Here is a 21,349-nt window from a genome sequence, read left to right as displayed (position 1 = left end):
CTTTGCATTGCTATTTTCATGATCCATACCTCCTTTCTATTTCCAGTACAGAATCTTTACATGCCCAATGTTTTGCCTTTGATATTTTTAGACATTGTAATGAATGCGCTGTAGTTGTAAACAGGGCGCGTATGAATCTTGATACATGTGTATGGTACGTGTAATCCAAGGAACGAATATGTTGAAAGAGAAGCACAACGTATATGTATGAGAAATGAATTTAATCTTTATAATAACCTTTTGTAAATTCATTCTTTAGAATACATGAAGGTATGAACTGTAACATTTCATGCGTGTATACTTTCGATAATGTGACACTCATTCCTGATTCCGGGAGTTTGACGAAATAAGATTAACTACGTATTAGGGGTGCAACGATACGCTTGCCTCACGATATAATTTAGCGGCACAGTCGGCACCACATTTTTCATTATCGTAAGTTATATTTACAACTTAATTTTAAAGCCAAATCTGACGCTTCAAATTAATCCGGACCTGAATACCGAACCGTTGAAGAGTATAAAGTATCGTGAATCGAACAGTAGCGTGATATTACTGTGAATTATCGTTTTATAGTTAATCGCTGCACCCTTACTACGCATGTTAATCAGTGAAGGTTACACATATCCGGAATCAAGAACAGAGATTGGGATCTAGGAGTTGTTCTCTTGCCACCTGATTACCATGAGTGGTATACTGTAATGAGTGTTCATATCATATCAAATGCATTTATTTCAAATGTAGTATTATACAATAAACAAAATCATTAGTAGCAAGAGTGCCGTGACTCTTTGATGAAAATTAGGCCTATATTAAAAGAAAATTTTTAGTCATGTTAACTAAACGTGTTACTGTTGTCCACTCAATTTCGAATTTCCAATAACTTTCATTCATTAATTAAATATCCCGTTCTTTAAGTATGTATGACAGTATGACCAAGCATACCCGGAATACGCTCGTCTTCCACAGTCTCCCCTACATGTATAAAATACCATAGTTATCGAGTTAATCCCGATATGTCCCGTTATAAACCCTTACCATGTTCAGAGTTATTCACAGTATACCCTAGTGAAAACTTCAAAAATCAGTCCCTGTGTGTCCCCATATAAACCATATAATTTCCAGCTCATTCACGCAGTGCCCCAAAATAAATCCTTACAACCCCCAGTCATTCAATGATCCAGTCTCCTTTTAGAAAGCTCTAATTATACAATTACGTTTAATGATACAAACTACATGAAGGGGTACAGTTACAACGTTTAATGATACACACTACATGAAGGGGTACAGTTACAATGTTTAACGATACAAACTACATGAAGGGGTACAGTTACAATGTTTAACGATACAAACTACATGAAGGGGTACAGTTACAATGTTTAGTGATACAAACTACATGAAGGGGTACAGTTGCAACGTCTAATAATATAAATTAGCTCATTAACAATCTACAGTATAAACCGTTAACGGTACAATGTTCTCGTATGAAACACTTGTATCATTAAGAGTTCCACTTGAAATGTTGTGACGCTTACTGATACAACCACAACTTGGCAGTCTGAACCTCTAATGATACAAGTTGTATCACTAAGTGTCGGAATAGCAACGCTTAATGATACTTTGAATCAAATATTGGAATCTAATTTTGAATTTTTATTTGTTCATTGTTGACAATTTTGTTTTCAAAATCATTATTATGACCTTGACATTTACTGTTCCCTATATACATGTCTTTTTTTCAATTGAGAAGAAAAGGATTTGTTTTGAATTATTAAAAAGGTGTCAATAAGAAAAATAAATATATTGATGTTAAGGAAAGAATTTCTCACCGATGAAAAGTAATTATGAAGAATTAAAGACGAAAGAACACATAATTATGAATTTGTAATTTAATTATCAAAAACTGATTTCTTGAATTATAATGACTAGACGCATTACCGACAGTACATGTCCTTCAACCACTGAACGGTTGAGTTGAGAATATGTGTCTGTATATAACAATTATGCGTTAATACTGGTAAATGAATGACACCGGTTGATTGAGAATTGTCTCTTTGCTTCAATACCATACACAATACGTTTAAATGAAGTTTTCAAACAGAAGTATATACTTTATTAGTGATAATTAACTTAATCAATATCTCCAAAAATTATCCAGAATAAAAAAAACGGAATTGGAAACGGAATAAATTCTACTTTTGTACATCCATCAATTTATTGTTTATGCGGTGAGGATTTAGAAACAAATCAAGTGGAGTATACTTGTGGAATTATAGGGGAACGCACCCAGCAAGCGATCCTCTAAAATGTCATATTTAAGATAAACTTGACCATGGTCACCATTAATCACGCAAGACTAAAAGAAATGGTCAAAATGTGTATTTAAACGACTTCATTCTTGCCTTACAAAATCACTAAAATCACTTTGGCTCAGGTGATCTAAAAGTTGATCTGTGTGGTTAATAATCAAAACATGAAGCTGATCAAGGGCGGAGGAGAATAAGGGTTAAAACACATGAACTCCGACCCCCACCCACCCTTGGATTTAAGAGTTTCAAAATTTTAGTACTGCTATGGACACCGTGGAAAATTTGTTTTTCCTGAAAAAAGAAAATTTCGAACAAACACTACAGATTTGCAGCATTAAACGTTGCTATTGCGATGAATGCCTACTGATATAAGTATTTTTCAATCACATGAAAACTTTGAATTGTCCTCCAATTTGAAATATTCGACGAGTTCTCAGTCGTTTGACCAAGTATTGATTAAGTATTGCAAGATCATATCTCCGTCATACAAATAGATTTAACGCATCTGAATTTTTACAACTAGTGGTATTTATTCAAATGAGTCCTATAAAGAACTCAAAATTAAGGGAATTGCAAAAACAGGCCTCTGGATATTTCAGAGGTTGGACCATGTGTCTTTATAATCATTTATCTAAATGGTATAAATAATAATGCTTACTAGACTTTGAGACGGTGAAAGTCTGCAAGTGTAAGAAAGCCATATTGAAAAAGTGAGTGTCATATGATAAGAATTGCAGTAATTGATATATTAGGTATTTGGTATTTGCATTTGGTAAGAATTGATACGGAGATCATTGCAGACGCCTTGTAGACTTAAACACAATATTATATATCAGCAATCGAAACCTTCATATGATGCTGAACTCCCAAGCTACAAATGTACATTAAAGCAAATTACTAGAAGCAAGAGTGCATTGAACCTTCGACGAAAAGTTTGCATATATGAAAAAAAAAAACTCCTAGTCATTTTTTTCAAAGTTGCTATTGTTGTCAACTAAGATTCGAATTCTCAATAACCTTCATTCATTAATTCAATATTCCGTCCCCTAATTCATCGACAGTATGATCAAGCATACCCGGAATAACCTCGACTTCCACAGTCTCTCCAACATAATGTACCATATTTCTCGAGTTATTAACAATATATCTGTATAAAACCCTACCATGTTCAGAGTTATTCACAGTATACTCATATCTAGGGGATGCTTAAACCTCCTAGGCACCTGATCCCATCTCTAGCATATCCAGGGAGAACGTGTTTGCCGAACTCTTTATTTTGTATTGCTTATACAGTAGAAACCCTAGACTTCCAGAGTCAGTCCCTGTTATTCCCCGTATAAAACCATATAATTTCAAATTCATTCACGCAATGTCCTAGAAAAAATACCTAAAATCCCCTAGAATGTACGTATCATTCACAGTATAACCCAACAAAAAACCCACGAATGTGCAGTCATTTACGGTCTGCTCAAGAGGAATATCCCGGTATTAAGGAGGATTATCACAGCAGAGAAATCTATATAGTGATGGAAAGTGGAGAATATGGATAATAATATTTTGAAGTCACAGAGTTTCAAATTTTCAATTGTTTAGTTAAACTGATGTTTTAGTGGAAATAAAGCACAGAAAGAAAACACAGATGCCAGATAGGCTCAAATACAAGAACTACAAACTACAAATAAGCAGTCGACACGTTAACCTCTGAACTACCAAGCTACATGTAGGCAATTCGAATAAAAAGGAATATACATTTGCTACTGACATCAATATTATTAAAAAAGAAGTAAGTCCATGTGATGACGTATCATTCTTCCTTAAACACCGGAATTCCATACTTTTCCTCTACATGCCACCAGTATAAAACCTTAGATTTCATTTCACAGTGCCATAATTTGATTTAGAGTACCGTCGGTTTAAACCTTCACCTGTCAGGATTGAAGAAGATAAGATACAATGAAAGGTGAAGATAACGAACAATGATCAATCTCATAACACGTATAAGCAATACAAAATAGAGAGTTGGGAAAACTCGGACCCAAAGATGTACCAGAAGTGGGATCAGATACCTAGGAGGAGTAAACATCTCCTGTCGACCGGACACATCCGCTGTGAGCCCTTGATCAGGGAAACAGAGTTATCCGTAGTCAAAATTAGTTTGCCAAGAACGGCCTAACAATCTGTACGAAACAAAGCAGACAGCATTTGACTCAATGATAGTTCGTATTGACAAAATAATGTTAGGCCTATATAAGGTAATAGGGTATTATCAGATACAGAAGATGTGATTTATTATATCAATTTCTATTACGCATTGAAATATAATGTTACTATTCATTAATGATGGACATAAGAAATTGACTAAATGTCACAGGATCGTATCTTGCTTAACGTCTCTCTCTCTCTCTCTCTCTCTCTCTCTCTCTCTCTCTCTCTCTCTCTCTCAATCTCTCTCTCTCTCTCGATCGAGAATTTTTCACTCATATGTAGACCTCACCAAGACCGGTGAAAAGCTTCAAATTTAGGCCTTTCCTTACGGCCTTTGAGCAGTGAGGGTTCTTTAGCGTGCCACACCTACTGCGACACGAGACATCCGTTTTTAAGGTCATCCCCGAGGACCCGTGACATTCACACCTGATGTCGAGCGTTTGGCGATGGAACTACCACTACCTATTTTAACGACTAGGCAGTTCCAAAAAATAATTTAATAGTCGCGGCCGGGATTCGAACCCCGGCCTTCCGAATGGGGGCGAACTCTCTAACCTCAATGTCACCGTGGCGGTCACAGGATGAAATATTCAATGTATAGTATACTCATATGATTTCATTACATTATTCATCCTTTCATCGTAAGCCGTTTCACCTCATTGATATTCATCAGAATGAACGCTGATTGAGAGAGAAGGAGGTGTGTGAAATGTCAGTATGGTTTGTGTATCGAATTATAGATATTTTGAAATCACTATTTTGATATACATGTACCTAAAAGTTTTAATGATAGATTAAGATAGCACTTCCGGATTTTATATGTTTTCATAATTATTTAATTTTAATTTACTTATTATATTTTTTTAAATTTTAATTTATTGAATAAATTAAAAAATTATTATTAAAATTATTATATAAATAAAAAATATAATTCAATTTATTGATTTTTTACTTTTTATTTAGATTTGATCAATATAAGTTACTTCTTTATTTCATTATGATTTATGACATACGACCACATGTATGTGTCCGGCCATTAAAAGACAGTACCGCAGTCATCAGACGTTGGTACACGATGATCCTTATTTATTTATATTTATTTATTTTTAAACCACGGGACAACCCATACATCCCATACGGAGCATATGTATGTTACTACAACACATTTCAACTTCACTATGTTGGTGCATTTGGGAGGTGTTGGAGGGTGAGGTTGGATCGCAATGAGATGGATAGTGTTATGGCAGAAGTTATAACAGTCACCAATCGGTTACCGATATATAGTTAACCAATCCTACGGATATCAAACAAACAATAACGGAAGAAACCATTTTATCAATTCTAAAGACAACATAGGCTATTATAAATATTGTCAAACACAAAACAGTTCCATATATTTAGAAGTATTGATAACAAAACAAGCAACTGTGTTGATAAAAGGATTCAGAGTAACATCTAATCTAAGTTTAAAGCATTGGTTTCGTACAATGTAGCAACGTATAAAGTGTGAATGGATGCCTACTAATATAGGTATACTCAATGACATAAAGTCTTTGAATTGTTTTTGAATTTGAAATCCTTGACGAGTTCTCAATCTCTTTGACTAACTATTGATTAAGTATTACACGATCATACACCTGTCATACTAGAGATCTAGCATATCTAAATTATTATAGCAGGTAGTCATTATTCACATGAATCCTATAAAGAATTCAAAGTGAAGAGAATTACAAACACGGACACCTGGATATAACAGTTGTGGGATCAGGTGATTTTATCATCATTTATCTTAACGGTATACATGGTAATGTTGACCAGTATTTGAGACGGTGAATGTTTGCAAGTGTGAGAAAGACGTATAAAGCAGTTTTACATGATAAAAATTACAATAATTGATGAATTAGGTATTGAATATTTGCATTTGGGAAGATTAATACGAAGTTCATTGCCAATCAGTCAATTACTGAAAAAAATTAATGTGACATAATCCACAATGATATATTATGAAGAGAAAAATTCACTGCTTTTCGTGACTTTTCCTAAAAATAAAAATTGTAATCCATGTAGTTCTGTAATGAAACATATAAAATATTTTCGAAAAGAAAATAGAGTCAAAATATAAAAAAATCCGGACCCCTACTCTCTCGAAGAATATCGGAATGCATATTAAGGTGCTGACAAATTAGCTAATTTCGTATATTGTGTGAAAGGCAAAAATAACGAACAGTGATCAATCTCATAACTCCTGTAAGCAATACAAAAAAACACCGACCCCTGGACACACCAGGGGTGCGATCAGATGCCTAAGAGGAGTAAGCATCCCCTGTCGACCGGTCACACCCACTGTGAGCCCTATATCCTGATCAGGTAAACGGAGTTATCCGTAGTCAAAATCAGTTTGTATATTACAACCAAAACTCTTTACGACGTAAACACCACAACTTTGTATGACTAATCGATGTACCTGTAATTAATCTCATTGTCAGCAATGTAAATATGTATGCATTGAAGGCACAACATATTGCATGTTGTCTTACAGATTGTGACATTGCTTAATTAATTTCACTTAATTGATTAACCAGTTGATTGGAAAGTCTTCTTGTCTATTTATTATGATTACACACACGTGCATGTTGTAACTGTTTACTTTGATATAACCCTGAACAACTTGTTACGGTGTATCTACATTTTGGACATGGATGTTGTTTCCGTGTGATCCCTCGCCTTATATGAATTATATTTAGATGATGTATAACCAGTTTAATTCCATACACATACTTACAGGTATTGTAACTTCGCTAGTCCCTGAAAAGTTCCATTTTCTACCTTTGTTATCTTATTACTGTCCAACCATCTAAAAAAGAAAATGCAGGTGATTTATTATATACAGTATGCACATATTTCTCATACAACCCCTAACACTGATGACACTTAAAATTGTTTTACGTGTAAACCTTTTTTCTGAACATTTTTTTTTACCTTTGCATATCTAATTTCATAATCCATACCTGCTTTCTATTTACAGTACATAATCTTTGAATATTTACATTTCCAGTGTTTTGCCTTTGATACCTTTAAAAATTGTAAGATATCCTGTTTCTTGTAAAAGTGATGCAGATGTAAACAGTACGTGTCTGAACCTTGAAATATGGTACGTGTTTTCCGTGGAAAGAAAATCACGTAGTGATAAGAATCACTACGTATGTTAATCTATAAAGGATTTGACGTCTTCGGTATCAAGAACAGTCATCGGAATCTACGACTGTCTCCTTACACTGTGACTATCGTGATCATTCTATTTCAGTGCTTGCACAGAATACCCCAGTACGCTCCCAGAATTCCATTCTCATTTCTTGTTTCTCCCCGAGTAAAATCTTAAAATTCCCAGTTCATTCATGCAGAGTCCAAGAATAAATCCCTACAATTCCCGAGTCATTTATAGTATTTGGAAGTATAACTCCATAGAATATACGTGTCACTCACAGTCTGACCTACCAAAAATTCCTGAATTTTCTAGTCCTTCAGTCATCCAATCTCCTTTATAAATCTATGGAATTTTTGAATCTTTCACAGGCGGTAGTCCCATACAAAACACTAGATTATCCCACATTTTCATAGTATTTGTCCGTATAAAACCTCTATATTTCCCATTTATCCACAATGTGCCTCCCCCGTATTTAAAACCCAACATATCTGTAGTAATTCAAAATAAGGCTCGTTATAAAACCCTAAGATTCCTCACTCATTTACACCCGTTTTGAGGAACCCTAGATAACGAACAGTGATCAATCTCATAACTCCTACAAGCAATACAAAATAGATAGTTGGGCAAACACGGACCCCTGGACACACCAGATGTGGGATCATGTGCCTAGGAGGAGTAAGCATCCCTTGTCGAACGGTCACACCCGGCGTGAGCCCTATATCCTGTTCAGGTAAACGGAGTTATCAGCAGTCAAAATCAGTGTGCCAAGAACGGCTTAACAATCGGTATGAAACAACTCAGACAGCATTTGACAATGTAGTTAACTATAAATTGTGAATGGATGCCTACTAATATAGGTATTTTTCAATTACATTCACACTTTGAATTGTCTTTGAATTTAGAATCTTCAACGTTTATTCACTCATTTTACTATGTATTACTTTAAGTATTACCCGACCATATCCGCATCATACAAAATGATCTAGCATATCTAAATCATTATAACGATTAGTCATTATTCACATGAATCCTATAAAGAATTCAAAGTTAAGAGAATTACAAACACGGACCCCTGGATATACCAGAGGTGGGATCAGGTGCCTTTATCATCATTCATTCAATTTCCCTATAATAGCTCTAAAACTTCATTGTTATTTCGGATTTCAAACATTTCGTTTGAGCATCACTGAAGCGACAATTCTTTGTCGCAATGTGCATCTGGTGCATCAAAATGACCCCTGGGTCGAGGCCTCTGCTGGTGGACTGTTAGTCCTCGAGGGTCTCTACAGCCCAGTAGCTAAGTACTTCGTTACTAGCTTGAAAACACGGATGTATATTTAATTGCTGTTATAAAATTTAGAAATTCATTTCAAAATTAAGGATTATCTCCCTCACGCATAGCTCTTATCCTTAGACGAATTTGACTTCACTTTTTTGGCACAGTTTTCCCCTACAATAGCTCTAAAAGTTCATTGTTATTTCGGATTTCAAACATTACGGTTGAGCATCATTGAAGAGACATTATTTGCATCAAAATTGGTACCGTATAAGTTTTACATATATGGTAATGTTGACTAGTATTAAGACGGTGAGTTTTACATGAAAAAAATACAATAATTGATGCATGAGGTATTGAATATTTGCATTTGGGAAGAATTGATACGAAGTTCATTGTTAATTAGTCAATTACTGAAACAAATTAATGTGACATAATCCACAATGAAATCTTATGAATAGAAAAGTTCACTGCTTTTCGCGACTTTTCCTAAAAATGCAAATTGTATGCTATTGATGTACCCTATAATGTACTAGTCGAAGTAGTTCTGTAATGAAACATTCAAAATACCCCCCCCCCAATAAAGCGAAAATATAAATAATAATAAAAAGAAACCCTCCCCTCTCGAAGAATATCGGAGTGCAAATCAAAGCGTTGATAAATTGGTTAATTTCGTATATTGTGTATCTTACAACAAAAACTCTTTGTGACGTAAATGCCACAACTTTCTATGACTAATTGATGTACATGTAATTCATTTCATTATCAGCAATACAAGTATACATATTGAATGTTTTATACAGATTGTAAATGGCACCAAGAATTATTCATGATGGACCAGAGAGTGAAAATAAAATTGTATATGTTCATAACAATACCATGCTTAATTTCATTTAAGTAATTGACCAGTTGATTGGAAGGTCTTGTGTATTTATTATGATTACACAGACATGTGCATATTGTAAGAGTTTATCTTGATAAACCCTGAACAACTTGTTACGTTGTATTCACCCTTTGGATATGTATGTTGTTTCCGTGTGATCCTTCGTCATACATAAATTATATTTAGATGATGTATAACGAGTTCGCCCGTCCCTGAAAACTTCCATTTTCTACCTTTGTTATCTTATCATTGTGCAAGGATCTCAATACAGGTATTTTATTACATACAGTATATACTTATTTTTTATACAATGCCTAACACTGATGGCACTTAAAATTGTTTGATGTGTAATGTTTTTCCTGAATAAGTTTTTGGCTTTGCATAGCTAATTTCGAGATCCATATCTTGATTTTATTTATAGTAAGGAATGTTTCAATATTTACATTTCCAATGTTTGCCTTTGATATCTTTACAAATATTAATGATAACCATTTTCTTATGAATGCCCTACAGTTGTAAACAGTGAGCGTATGAATCTTGATATATGGTTCATGTATATTAAGTAAAGAAAATGTCGACAAAGAAGAAAACACAATGTAGAAATAAGAAATGCATTTCGTTTTGATAACGATCTTTTAATGTTCAATATTTTTATTACACATGAGGGTATGAACTGTTACACTTCACACGCGTGTATACTTCCTGTAACCCGTGACCCTCATTTCTGATACCGGAAGTTTGACGAAATAAGAGTCACTACGTAAACTAATCAGTGAAGGTTTGACGTCTCCGGTATCAAGAACAGAGACCGGGACCTAAGAGTTATGTCCTTACCATGTGACTACAGTGAGCGGTCCATTCGAGTGAATGTTTATGTTATATCAAATGCATTCATTTTAAATATGGCATTATACGATAAAAAAATTATTAGTAGCAAGAGTGCATTGACTCCGTGATGGAAATTAAGCCTTATGAAAATAAAATCGTCATGTTTATTAAAGGTGTCTTTGTAGTCCACTCTACTTCAAATTCCCAATAACCATCATTCATTAATTGAATATTCCGTCCCTTAGTCATTGGTAGTATAACCAAGCATACCCGGTACACATTGTACCCTCGTCTTCCACAGTCTTCCCTACATAAAATACCACAGTTTTCGAGTTATTCACAATATGTCTGTATGAAACCCTACCATGTTCAGAGTTATTCACAGTATACTTCAGTAGAAACCCCAGACATCCAGAGGCATTCCTTGCTTGTACCCGTATAAAACCATATAGTTCCAAGTTGATCCATGCAGTGCCCCAAAGTAAATCCCTACAAATCCTGAACTACCAAGCTACGTGTAGGCAATTCGAATTAAAAGGAATATACATTTGCTGCTGACATCAATATTATTAAAAAAAGAAGTAAGTCCATGTCATGACGTATCATTGTTCCTTAAACACTGAATTCCATACTTTTCCTTTACATGCCCCAGTATAAAACCTTAGATTTCATTTCATAGTGCTATAATTTGATTTAGAGTACCGTCCGATTAAACCTTCACCTGTCAGGATTGAAGATTATAAGATACAATGAAAGGTGAAGATAACGAACAATGATAAATCTCATAACACGTATAAGCAATACAAAATAGGGAGTTGGGAAAACACGGACCCATAGATGTACCAGAAGTGGGATCAGATGCCTAGGAGGAGTAAACATCCCCTGTCGACCGGACACATTCGCCGTGAGCCCTTGATCAGGGAAACGGAGTTATCCGTAGTCAAAATTAGTGTGCCAAGAACGGCCTAACAATCTGTACGAAACAAAGCAGACAGCATTTGACTCAATGATAGTTCGTATTGATAAAATAATGTTAGGCCTATATAAGGTAATAGGGTATCATCAGATACAGGAGATGTGATTTATTATGTCAATTTCTATTACGCATTGAAATATAATGTTACTATTCATTAATGATGGACATAATATAAAACTTATACGGTACCAATTTGGATGCACCAGATGCGCATTTCGACAAATAATGTCTCTTCAGTGATGCTCAACCGAAATGTTTGAAATCCGAAATAACTATGAAGTTTTAAATCTAAATATAGCCAAAAACTGCGTGCCAAACAAGTGGAGGCAAATTCGTCCAAGGATAAGAGCTATGCATGAGGGAGATAATCCTTAATTTTGAAATGAATTTCTAAATTTTATAACAGCCATTAAATATACATCCGTATTTTCAAGCTAGTAACGAAGTACTTAGCTACTGGGCTGTAGAGACCCTCGGGGACTAACAGTCCACCAGCAGAGGCCTCGACCCAGGGGTCATAATGTAAAACTTATACGGTATCAATTTTGATGCACCAGATGCGCATTTCGACAAATAATGTCTCTTCAGTGATGCTCAACCGAAATGTTTGAAATCCGAAATAACTATGAAGTTTTAGATCTAAATATAGCCAAAAACTGCGTGCCAAACAAGTGGAGGCAAATTCGTCCAAGGATAAAAGCTATGCATGAGGGAGATAATCCTTAATTTTGAAATGAATTTCTAAATTTTATAACAGCCATTAAATATACATCCGTATTTTCAAGCTAGTAACGAAGTACTTAGCTACTGGGCTGTAGAGACCCTCGGGGACTAACAGTCCACCAGCAGAGGCCTCGACCCAGGGGTCATAATGTAAAACTTATACGGTATCAATTTTGATGCACCAGATGCGCATTTCGACAAATAATGTCTCTTCAGTGATGCTCAACCGAAATGTTTGAAAAATGTACTAAGTGTCACAGGATCGTATCTTGCTGAACGTCTCTCTCTTGAGGTCTACATATGAGTGAAAAATTCTCTCTCTCTCTCTCTCTCTCTCTCTCGAGAGAGAGAGAGAGAGAGAGAGAGAGAGAGAGAAAGAGAGAGAGACAATTTTTCACTCATATGTAGACCTCACCAAGACCGGTGAAGAGCTTCAAATTTAGGCCTTCGCTTACGGCCTTTGAGCAGTGAGGGTTCTTTAGCGAGCCACACCTACTGCGACACGGGACATCCGTTTTTAAGGTCATCCCCGAGGACCCGTGACATTCACAGCTGATGTCGAGCGTTCACAGCTGATGTCGAGCGTTTGGCGATGGAACTACCACTACCTATTTTAACGACTAGGCAGTTCCTATATATAATTTAATAGTCGTGGCCGGGATTCGAACCCCGGCCTTCCGCATGGAGGCGAACTCTCTAACCTCAATGTCACCGTGGCGGTCACAGCATGAAATATTCAATGTATAGTTTACTCGTATGATTTCATTACATTATTCATCCTTTCATCGTCAGCCGTTTCACCTCATTCATATTCATCAGAATGAACCCTGATTGAGAGAGAAGGAGGTGTGTGAAATGTCAGTATGGTTTGTGTATCGAATTATAAATATTTTGAAATTACTATTTTGATATACATGTACCTAAAAGTTTTAATAATAAAGTAAGATAGTACTTCCGGATTTTATGGGTTTTGTTTTAGATTATCCTCCAGAATTAGGACAAAAACAAGTTAAAGAACTTGAACCAACACTTTGTGTTTATCATTTAGAAGGTTACATATAACATATATTTATTGACATCAATAACGGAAGAAACCATCTTATCAATTCTAAACACAACATAGGCTATTATACATATTGTCAAACAGTTCCATATCTTTAGAGGTATTAATAACAAAACAAGTAACTGTTTTGATATAAAGATTCAAAGTAACATCTTATCTAATGTTAGATCCTTGATTTTGTACAATTAAACTATAAATTGTGAATGGATGCCTACTAATATAGGTATTTTCAATTACATTCACACTTTAAATTGTCTTTGAATCTAGAATCTTTAACGTGTTTTCAATAGTTTGACTATTAATTGTTTAAGCATTGCACGATCATATCCCCGTCATACAAAATGATCTAGCATATCTAAATCATTATAACGATTAGTCATTATTCACATGGATCCTATAAACAATTTAAAGTGAAGAGAATTACAAACACGGACACCTGGATATACCAGAGGTGAGATCAGGTGCTGTTATCATCATTTATCTTAAAGTTATACATGGTAATGTTGACCAGTATTTGAGACGGTGAATGTCTGCAAGTGTGACAAAGACGTATAAAACAGTTTTACATGATAAAAATTACAATATTTGATGCATTAGGTATTGAATATTTGCTTTTGGGAAGATTAATACGAAGTTCATTGCCAATCAGTCAATTACTGAAATAAATTAATGTGATATAATTCAAAATGAAATATTATGAATAGAAAAATTCACTGCTTTTCGCGACTTTTTCTAAACATACAAATAGTGCTATCGATTTTCCCTTTGATGTACTAATCCATGTAGTTCTTTAATGAAAGCATCACCTGTCGACCGATCACACCCACAGTGAGCCCTATATCCTGATCAGGTAAAGGGAGTTATCCGTAGTCAAAATCAGTGTGTATATTACAACCAAAACTCTTTACGACGTAAACGCCACAACTTTGTATGACTAATCGATGTACCTGTAATTAATCTCATTGTCAGCAATGTAAGTATGTATGCATTGAAGGCACAACATATTGCATGTTGTCGTACAGATTGTGACATAGCTTATTAATTTCATTTAATTGATTAATCAGTTGATTGGAAAGTCTTTTTGTCTATTTATTATGATTACACACACATGTGCATATTGTAAGTGTTTACTTTGATATAACCCTGAACAACTTGTTACGTTGTATCTACATTTTGGATATGTATGTTGTTTCCGTGTGATCCCTCGCCTTATATGAATTATATTTAGATGATGTATAACCAGTTTAATTCCATACACATACTTACAGTGTTTGTAAGTTCGCCAGTCCCTGAAAAGTTCCATTTTCTACCTTTGTTATCTTATTACTCTGCAAGTATCTAAAAAAGAAAATACAGGTGATTTATTATATACAGTATACACATATTTCTCATGCAACCCCTAACACTAATAACATTTAAATTTGTTTTACGTGTAAACCTTTTTCTGAATAATTTTGTCTTACTTTTGCATATCTAATTTCATGAACCATACCTGGTTTTTATCTACAGTACATAATCTTTGAATATTTACATTTCCAGTGTTTTGCCTTTGATACCTTTACAAATTGTAATGCTAGCCTTTTCCTTATAAATGTGATGCCGATGTAAACAGTACGTGTCTGAATCTTGAAATATGGTACGTGTTTTCCGTGGAAAGAAAATTTGGACAGAGAAGAAAGCAGTGTATATATAAGAAATAGATTTCATTTTCATAATATTATTTTTATTTTCAATACGTTTGTTATAACACATGAGGCTATAAACTGTAACAGATCACACGTGTGTATACTTTGCATGACCCATGTCACTCATTTCTGATTCCAGGGGGTTACGAAATAAGAATCCCTACGTATGTTAATCCATGGAGGTTTTGATGTATTCGGTATCAAGAATAGTGATCGGAATCTACGACTGTGTCCTTACACTGTGACTACCGTGATCATTCTATTTCAGTGCATGCACAGAATACCCCAGTGTGCTCCCAGAATTCCATTGTGATCCCTTGTTTCTCCCCGAGTAAAATCTTTAACTTCCCAGTTCATTCACGCAGTGTCCAAGAATAAATCCCTACAATTCCCGAGTCTTTTATAGTATTTGGAAGTATAAATCCATATTTCGGATTTCAAACATTTCAGTTGAGCATCACTAAAGAGACATTATTTGTCGAAATGCGCATCTGCTGCATCAAAATTGGTACCGTATAAGTTTTGTATATATGGTAATGTTAACTAGTATTAAGACGGTGAGTTTTACATGAAAAAAATTACAATAATTGATGCATGAGGTATTGAATATTTGCATTTAGGAAGAATTGATACGGAGTTCATTGTTAATTAGTCAATTACTGAAACAAATTAATGTGACATAATTCAAAATGAAATCTTATGAATAGAAAAATTCACTGCTTTTCGTGACTTTTCCTAAAAATGCAAATTGTATGCTATTGGTGTACCCTATAATGCACTAGTCCAAGTAGTTCTGTAATGAAACATTCACCACCCCACCCCCCACCCCACCCCCAATAAAGCGAAAATATAAATAATAAAAAAAAAACCCTGCTCTCTTGAAGAATACCGGAGTGCATATCAAGGCGTTGACAAATTGGTTAATTTCGTATATTGTATATCTTACAACAAAAACTCTTTGTGACGTAAATGCCACAACTTTCTATGACTAATTGATGTACATGTAATTCATTTCATTATCAGCAATACAAGTATACATATTGAATGTTTTATACAGATTGTGAATGGCACCAAGAATTATTCATGATGGACCAGAAAGTGAAAATAAAATTGTATATGTTCATAACAATACCATGCTTAATTTCATTTAAATGATTGACCAGTTGATTGGAAGGTCTTGTGTATTTATTATGATTACACACACATGTGCATATTGTAAGAGTTTATCTTGATACACCCTGAACAACTTGTTACGTTGTATTCACTCTTTGGATATGTATGTTGTTTCCGTGTGATCCTTCGTCATACATAAATTATATCTAGATGATGCATAACGAGTTCGCCAGTCCCTGAAAACTTCCATTTTCTACCTTTGTTATCTTATTATTGTGCACGTATCTCAATACAGGTATTTTATTACATACAGTATATACTTATTTTTTATACAATGCCTAACGCTGATGACACTTAAAATTGTTTGATGTGTAATGTTTTTCCTGAATAAGTTTTCGGCTTTGCATAGCTAATTTCGAGATCCATATGTCGATTTTATTTATAGTAAGGAATGTTTCAATATTTACATTTCCAATGTTTGCCTTTGATATCTTTACAAATATTAATGATAACCATTTTCTTATGAATGCCCTACAGTTGTAAACAGTGAGCGTATGAATCTTGATATATGGTTCATGTATATTAAGTAAAGAAAATGTCGACAAAGAAGAAAACACAATGTAGAAATAAGAAATGCATTTCGTTTTGATAACGATCTTTTAATGTTCAATATTTTTATTACACATGAGGGTATGAACTGTTACACTTCACACGCGTGTATACTTCCTGTAACCCGTGACCCTCATTTCTGATACCGGAAGTTTGACGAAATAAGAGTCACTACGTAAACTAATCAGTGAAGGTTTGACGTCTCCGGTATCAAGAACAGAGACCGGGACCTAAGAGTTATGTCCTTACCATGTGACTACAGTGAGCGGTCCATTCGAGTGAATGTTTATGTTATATCAAATGCATTCATTTTAAATATGGCATTATACGATCAAAAAATTATTAGTAGCAAGAGTGCATTGACTCCGTGATGGAAATTAAGCCTTATGAAAATAAAATCGTCATGTTTATTAAAGGTGTCTTTGTAGTCCACTCTACTTCAAATTCCCAATAACCATCATTCATTAATTGAATATTCCGTCCCTTAGTCATTGGTAGTATAACCAAGCATACCCGGTACACATTGTACCCTCGTCTTCCACAGTCTTCCCTACATAAAATACCACAGTTTTCGAGTTATTCACAATATGTCTGTATAAAACCCTACCATGTTCAGAGTTATTCACAGTATACTTCAGTAGAAACCCCAGACATCCAGAGGCATTCCTTGCTTGTACCCGTATAAAACCATATAGTTCCAAGTTGATCCATGCAGTGCCCCAAAGTAAATCCCTACAAATCCTGAACTACCAAGCTACGTGTAGGCAATTCGAATTAAAAGGAATATACATTTGCTGCTGACATCAATATTATTAAAAAAAAGAAGTAAGTCCATGTCATGACGTATCATTGTTCCTTAAACACTGAATTCCATACTTTTCCTTTACATGCCCCAGTATAAAACCTTAGATTTCATTTCATAGTGCTATAATTTGATTTAGAGTACCGTCCGATTAAACCTTCACCTGTCAGGATTGAAGATTATAAGATACAATGAAAGGTGAAGATAACGAACAATGATAAATCTCATAACACGTATAAGCAATACAAAATAGGGAGTTGGGAAAACACGGACCCATAGATGTACCAGAAGTGGGATCAGATGCCTAGGGGGAGTAAACATCCCCTGTCGACCGGACACATTCGCCGTGAGCCCTTGATCAGGGAAACGGAGTTATCCGTAGTCAAAATTAGTGTGCCAAGAACGGCCTAACAATCTGTACGAAACAAAGCAGACAGCATTTGACTCAATGATAGTTCGTATTGACAAAATAATGTTAGGCCTATATAAGGTAATAGGGTATTATCAGATACAGAAGATGTGATTTATTATATCAATTTCTATTACGCATTGAAATATAATGTTACTATTCATTAATGATGGACATAAGAAATGGACTAAATGTCACAGGATCGTATCTTGCTTAACGTCTCTCTCTCTCTCTCTCTTTCTCTCTCTCTCTCAATCTCTCTCTCTCTCTCTCTCTCTCTCTCTCTCTCTCTCTCTCTCAATCTCTCTCTCTCTCTCTCTCTCGAGAATTTTTCACTCATATGTAGACCTCACCAAGACCGGTGAAAAGCTTCAAATTTAGGCCTTTCCTTACGGCCTTTGAGCAGTGAGGGTTCTTTAGCGTGCCACACCTACTGCGACACGAGACATCCGTTTTTAAGGTCATCCCCGAGGACCCGTGACATTCACACCTGATGTCGAGCGTTTGGCGATGGAACTACCACTACCTATTTTAACGACTAGGCAGTTCCAAAAAATAATTTAATAGTCGCGGCCGGGATTCGAACCCCGGCCTTCCGAATGGGGGCGAACTCTCTAACCTCAATGTCACCGTGGCGGTCACAGGATGAAATATTCAATGTATAGTATACTCATATGATTTCATTACATTATTCATCCTTTCATCGTAAGCCGTTTCACCTCATTGATATTCATCAGAATGAACGCTGATTGAGAGAGAAGGAGGTGTGTGAAATGTCAGTATGGTTTGTGTATCGAATTATAGATATTTTGAAATCACTATTTTGATATACATGTACCTAAAAGTTTTAATGATAGATTAAGATAGTACTTCCGGATTTTATATGTTTTTATAATTATTTAATTTTAATTTACTTATTATATTTTTTTAAATTTTAATTTATTGAATAAATTAAAAAAATATTATTAAAATTATTATATAAATAAAAAATATAATTCAATTTATTGATTTTTTACTTTTTATTTAGATTTGATCAATATAAGTTACTTCTTTATTTCATTATGATTTATGACATACGACCACATGTATGTGTCCGGCCATTAAAAGACAGTACCGCAGTCATCAGACGTTGGTACACGATGATCCTTATTTATTTATTTTTAAACCACGGGACAACCCATACATCCCATACGGAGCATATGTATGTTACTACAACACATTTCAACTTCACTATGTTGGTGCATTTGGGAGGTGTTGGAGGGTGAGGCTGGATCGCAATGAGATGGATAGTATTATGGCAGAAGTTATAACAGTCACCAATCGGTTACCGATATATAGTTAACCAATCCTACGAATATCAAACAAACAATAACGGAAGTAACCATCTTATCAATTCTAAAGACAACATAGGCTATTATAAATATTGTCAAACACAAAACAGTTCCATATATTTAGAAGTATTGATAACAAAACAAGCAACTGTGTTGATAAAAGGATTCAGAGTAACATCTAATCTAAGTTTAAAGCATTGGTTTCGTACAATGTAACAACGTATAAAGTGTGAATGGATGCCTACTAATATAGGTATACTCAATGGCATAAAGTCTTTGAATTGTTTTTGAATTTGAAATCCTTGACGAGTTCTCAATCTCTTTTGACTAAGTATTGATTAAGTATTACACGATCATACACCTGTCATACAAGAGATCTAGCATATCTAAATTATTATAGCAGGTAGTCATTATTCACATGAATCCTATAAAGAATTCAAAGTGAAGAGAATTACAAACACGGACACCTGGATATACAAGAGGTGGGATCAGGTGCTGTTATCATCATTTATCTTAACGGTATACATGGTAATGTTGACCAGTATTTGAGACGGTGAATGTTTACAAGTGTGAGAAAGACGTATAAAACAGTTTTACATGATACAAATTACAATAATTGATGCATTGGGTATTGAATATTTGCTTTTGGGAAGATTAATACGAAGTTCATTGCCAATCAGTCAATTACTGAAACAAATTAATGTGGCATAATCCACAATGAAATATTATGAATACAAAATTCACTACTTTTCGCGACTTTTCCTAAAAATACAAATAATACTCTCGATTTTCCCTTTGATGTACTAATCCATGTAGTTCTTTAATGAAACATACAAAATACTTTCGAGAAAAAAATCAAGCCAAAATATAAATAATAGAAAAACCCGGACCCCTCCTCTCTCGAAAAATATCGAAATATATATTAAGGTGCTGACAAATTAGTTAATTTCGTAAATTGTGTGAAAGGCAAAGACAACGAACAGTGATCAAACTCATAACTCCTGTAAGCAATACCAAATAGATAGTTGGGCAAACACGGACCCCTGAACACACCAGAGGTGGGATCAGATGTCTAAGACGAGTAAGCCTCACCTGTCGACCGATCACACCCACAGTGAGCCCTATATCCTGATCATGTAAACGGAGTTATCCGTAGTCAAAATCAGTGTGTATGTTACAACCAAAATTCTTTACGACCTAAACACCACAACTTTCTATGACTAATCGATGTACCTGTAATTAATCTCATTGTCAGCAAAGTAAGTATGTATGCATTGAAAGCACAACATATTGCATGTTGTCGTACAGATTGTGACATTGCTTAATTAATTTCATTTAATTGATTAACCAGTTGATTTGAAAGTCTTTTTGTCTATTTATTATGATTACACACACATGTGCTTATTGTAAGTGTTTACTTTAATATAACCCTGAACAACTTGTCACGGGGTATTTACATTTTGGATATGTATGTTGTTTCCGTGTGATCCCTCGCCTTATATGAATTATATTTAGATGATGTATAACCAGTTTAATTCCATACACATACTTACAGTGTTTGTAAGTTCGCCAGTCCCTGAAAAGTTCCATTTTCTACCTTTGTGATCTCATTACGGCTCAAGTATCTAAAAAAGAAAATACAGGTGATTTATTATATACAGTATACACATATTTCTCATGCAACCCCTAACACTAATAACATTTAAATTTGTTTTACGTGTAAACCTTTTTCTGAATAATTTTGTCTTACTTTTGCATATCTAATTTCATGAACCATACCTGGTTTTTATCTACAGTACATAATCTTTGAATATTTACATTTCCAGTGTTTTGCCTTTGATACCTTTACAAATTGTAATGCTAGCCTTTTCCTTATAAATGTGATGCCGATGTAAACAGTACGTGTCTGAATCTTGAAATATGGTACGTGTT

General features: G+C 34.6%; 1 protein-coding gene across 37 annotated transcripts in view; it reads right to left on the bottom strand.

The window, feature by feature from the left end:
• The window catches only part of LOC125658000 (leucine-rich repeat-containing protein 70-like), a 180,971-nt gene that overhangs the window by 81,555 nt on the left and 78,067 nt on the right, over positions 1-21,349 (bottom strand). For 21 of the 37 annotated variants that reach the window (XM_056150299.1, XM_056150278.1, XM_056150286.1 and 18 more), the window contains 3 exons: positions 20,971-21,042; positions 14,735-14,806; positions 7,297-7,368 (listed from right to left, as the gene is read on the bottom strand). The exons of 1 other annotated variant lie outside the window; for it this stretch is intronic. In XM_056150299.1, coding sequence (XP_056006274.1) covers positions 7,297-7,368; positions 14,735-14,806; positions 20,971-21,042 — 216 coding nt within the window. The remainder of the gene's footprint in view (positions 1-7,296; positions 7,369-14,734; positions 14,807-20,970; positions 21,043-21,349) is intronic. 15 more of the 37 variants (XM_056150275.1, XM_056150290.1, XM_056150289.1 and 12 more) reach the window with 4 other exon arrangements.

The sequence above is a fragment of the Ostrea edulis genome, chromosome 9 (assembly GCF_947568905.1).
Source record: "Ostrea edulis chromosome 9, xbOstEdul1.1, whole genome shotgun sequence".
Classification (NCBI taxonomy): Eukaryota; Metazoa; Mollusca; class Bivalvia; order Ostreida; family Ostreidae; genus Ostrea; species Ostrea edulis.
The sequence above is the reverse complement of the archived record's forward strand: the minus strand, read 5'-3'. Positions and strand labels throughout refer to the sequence as shown.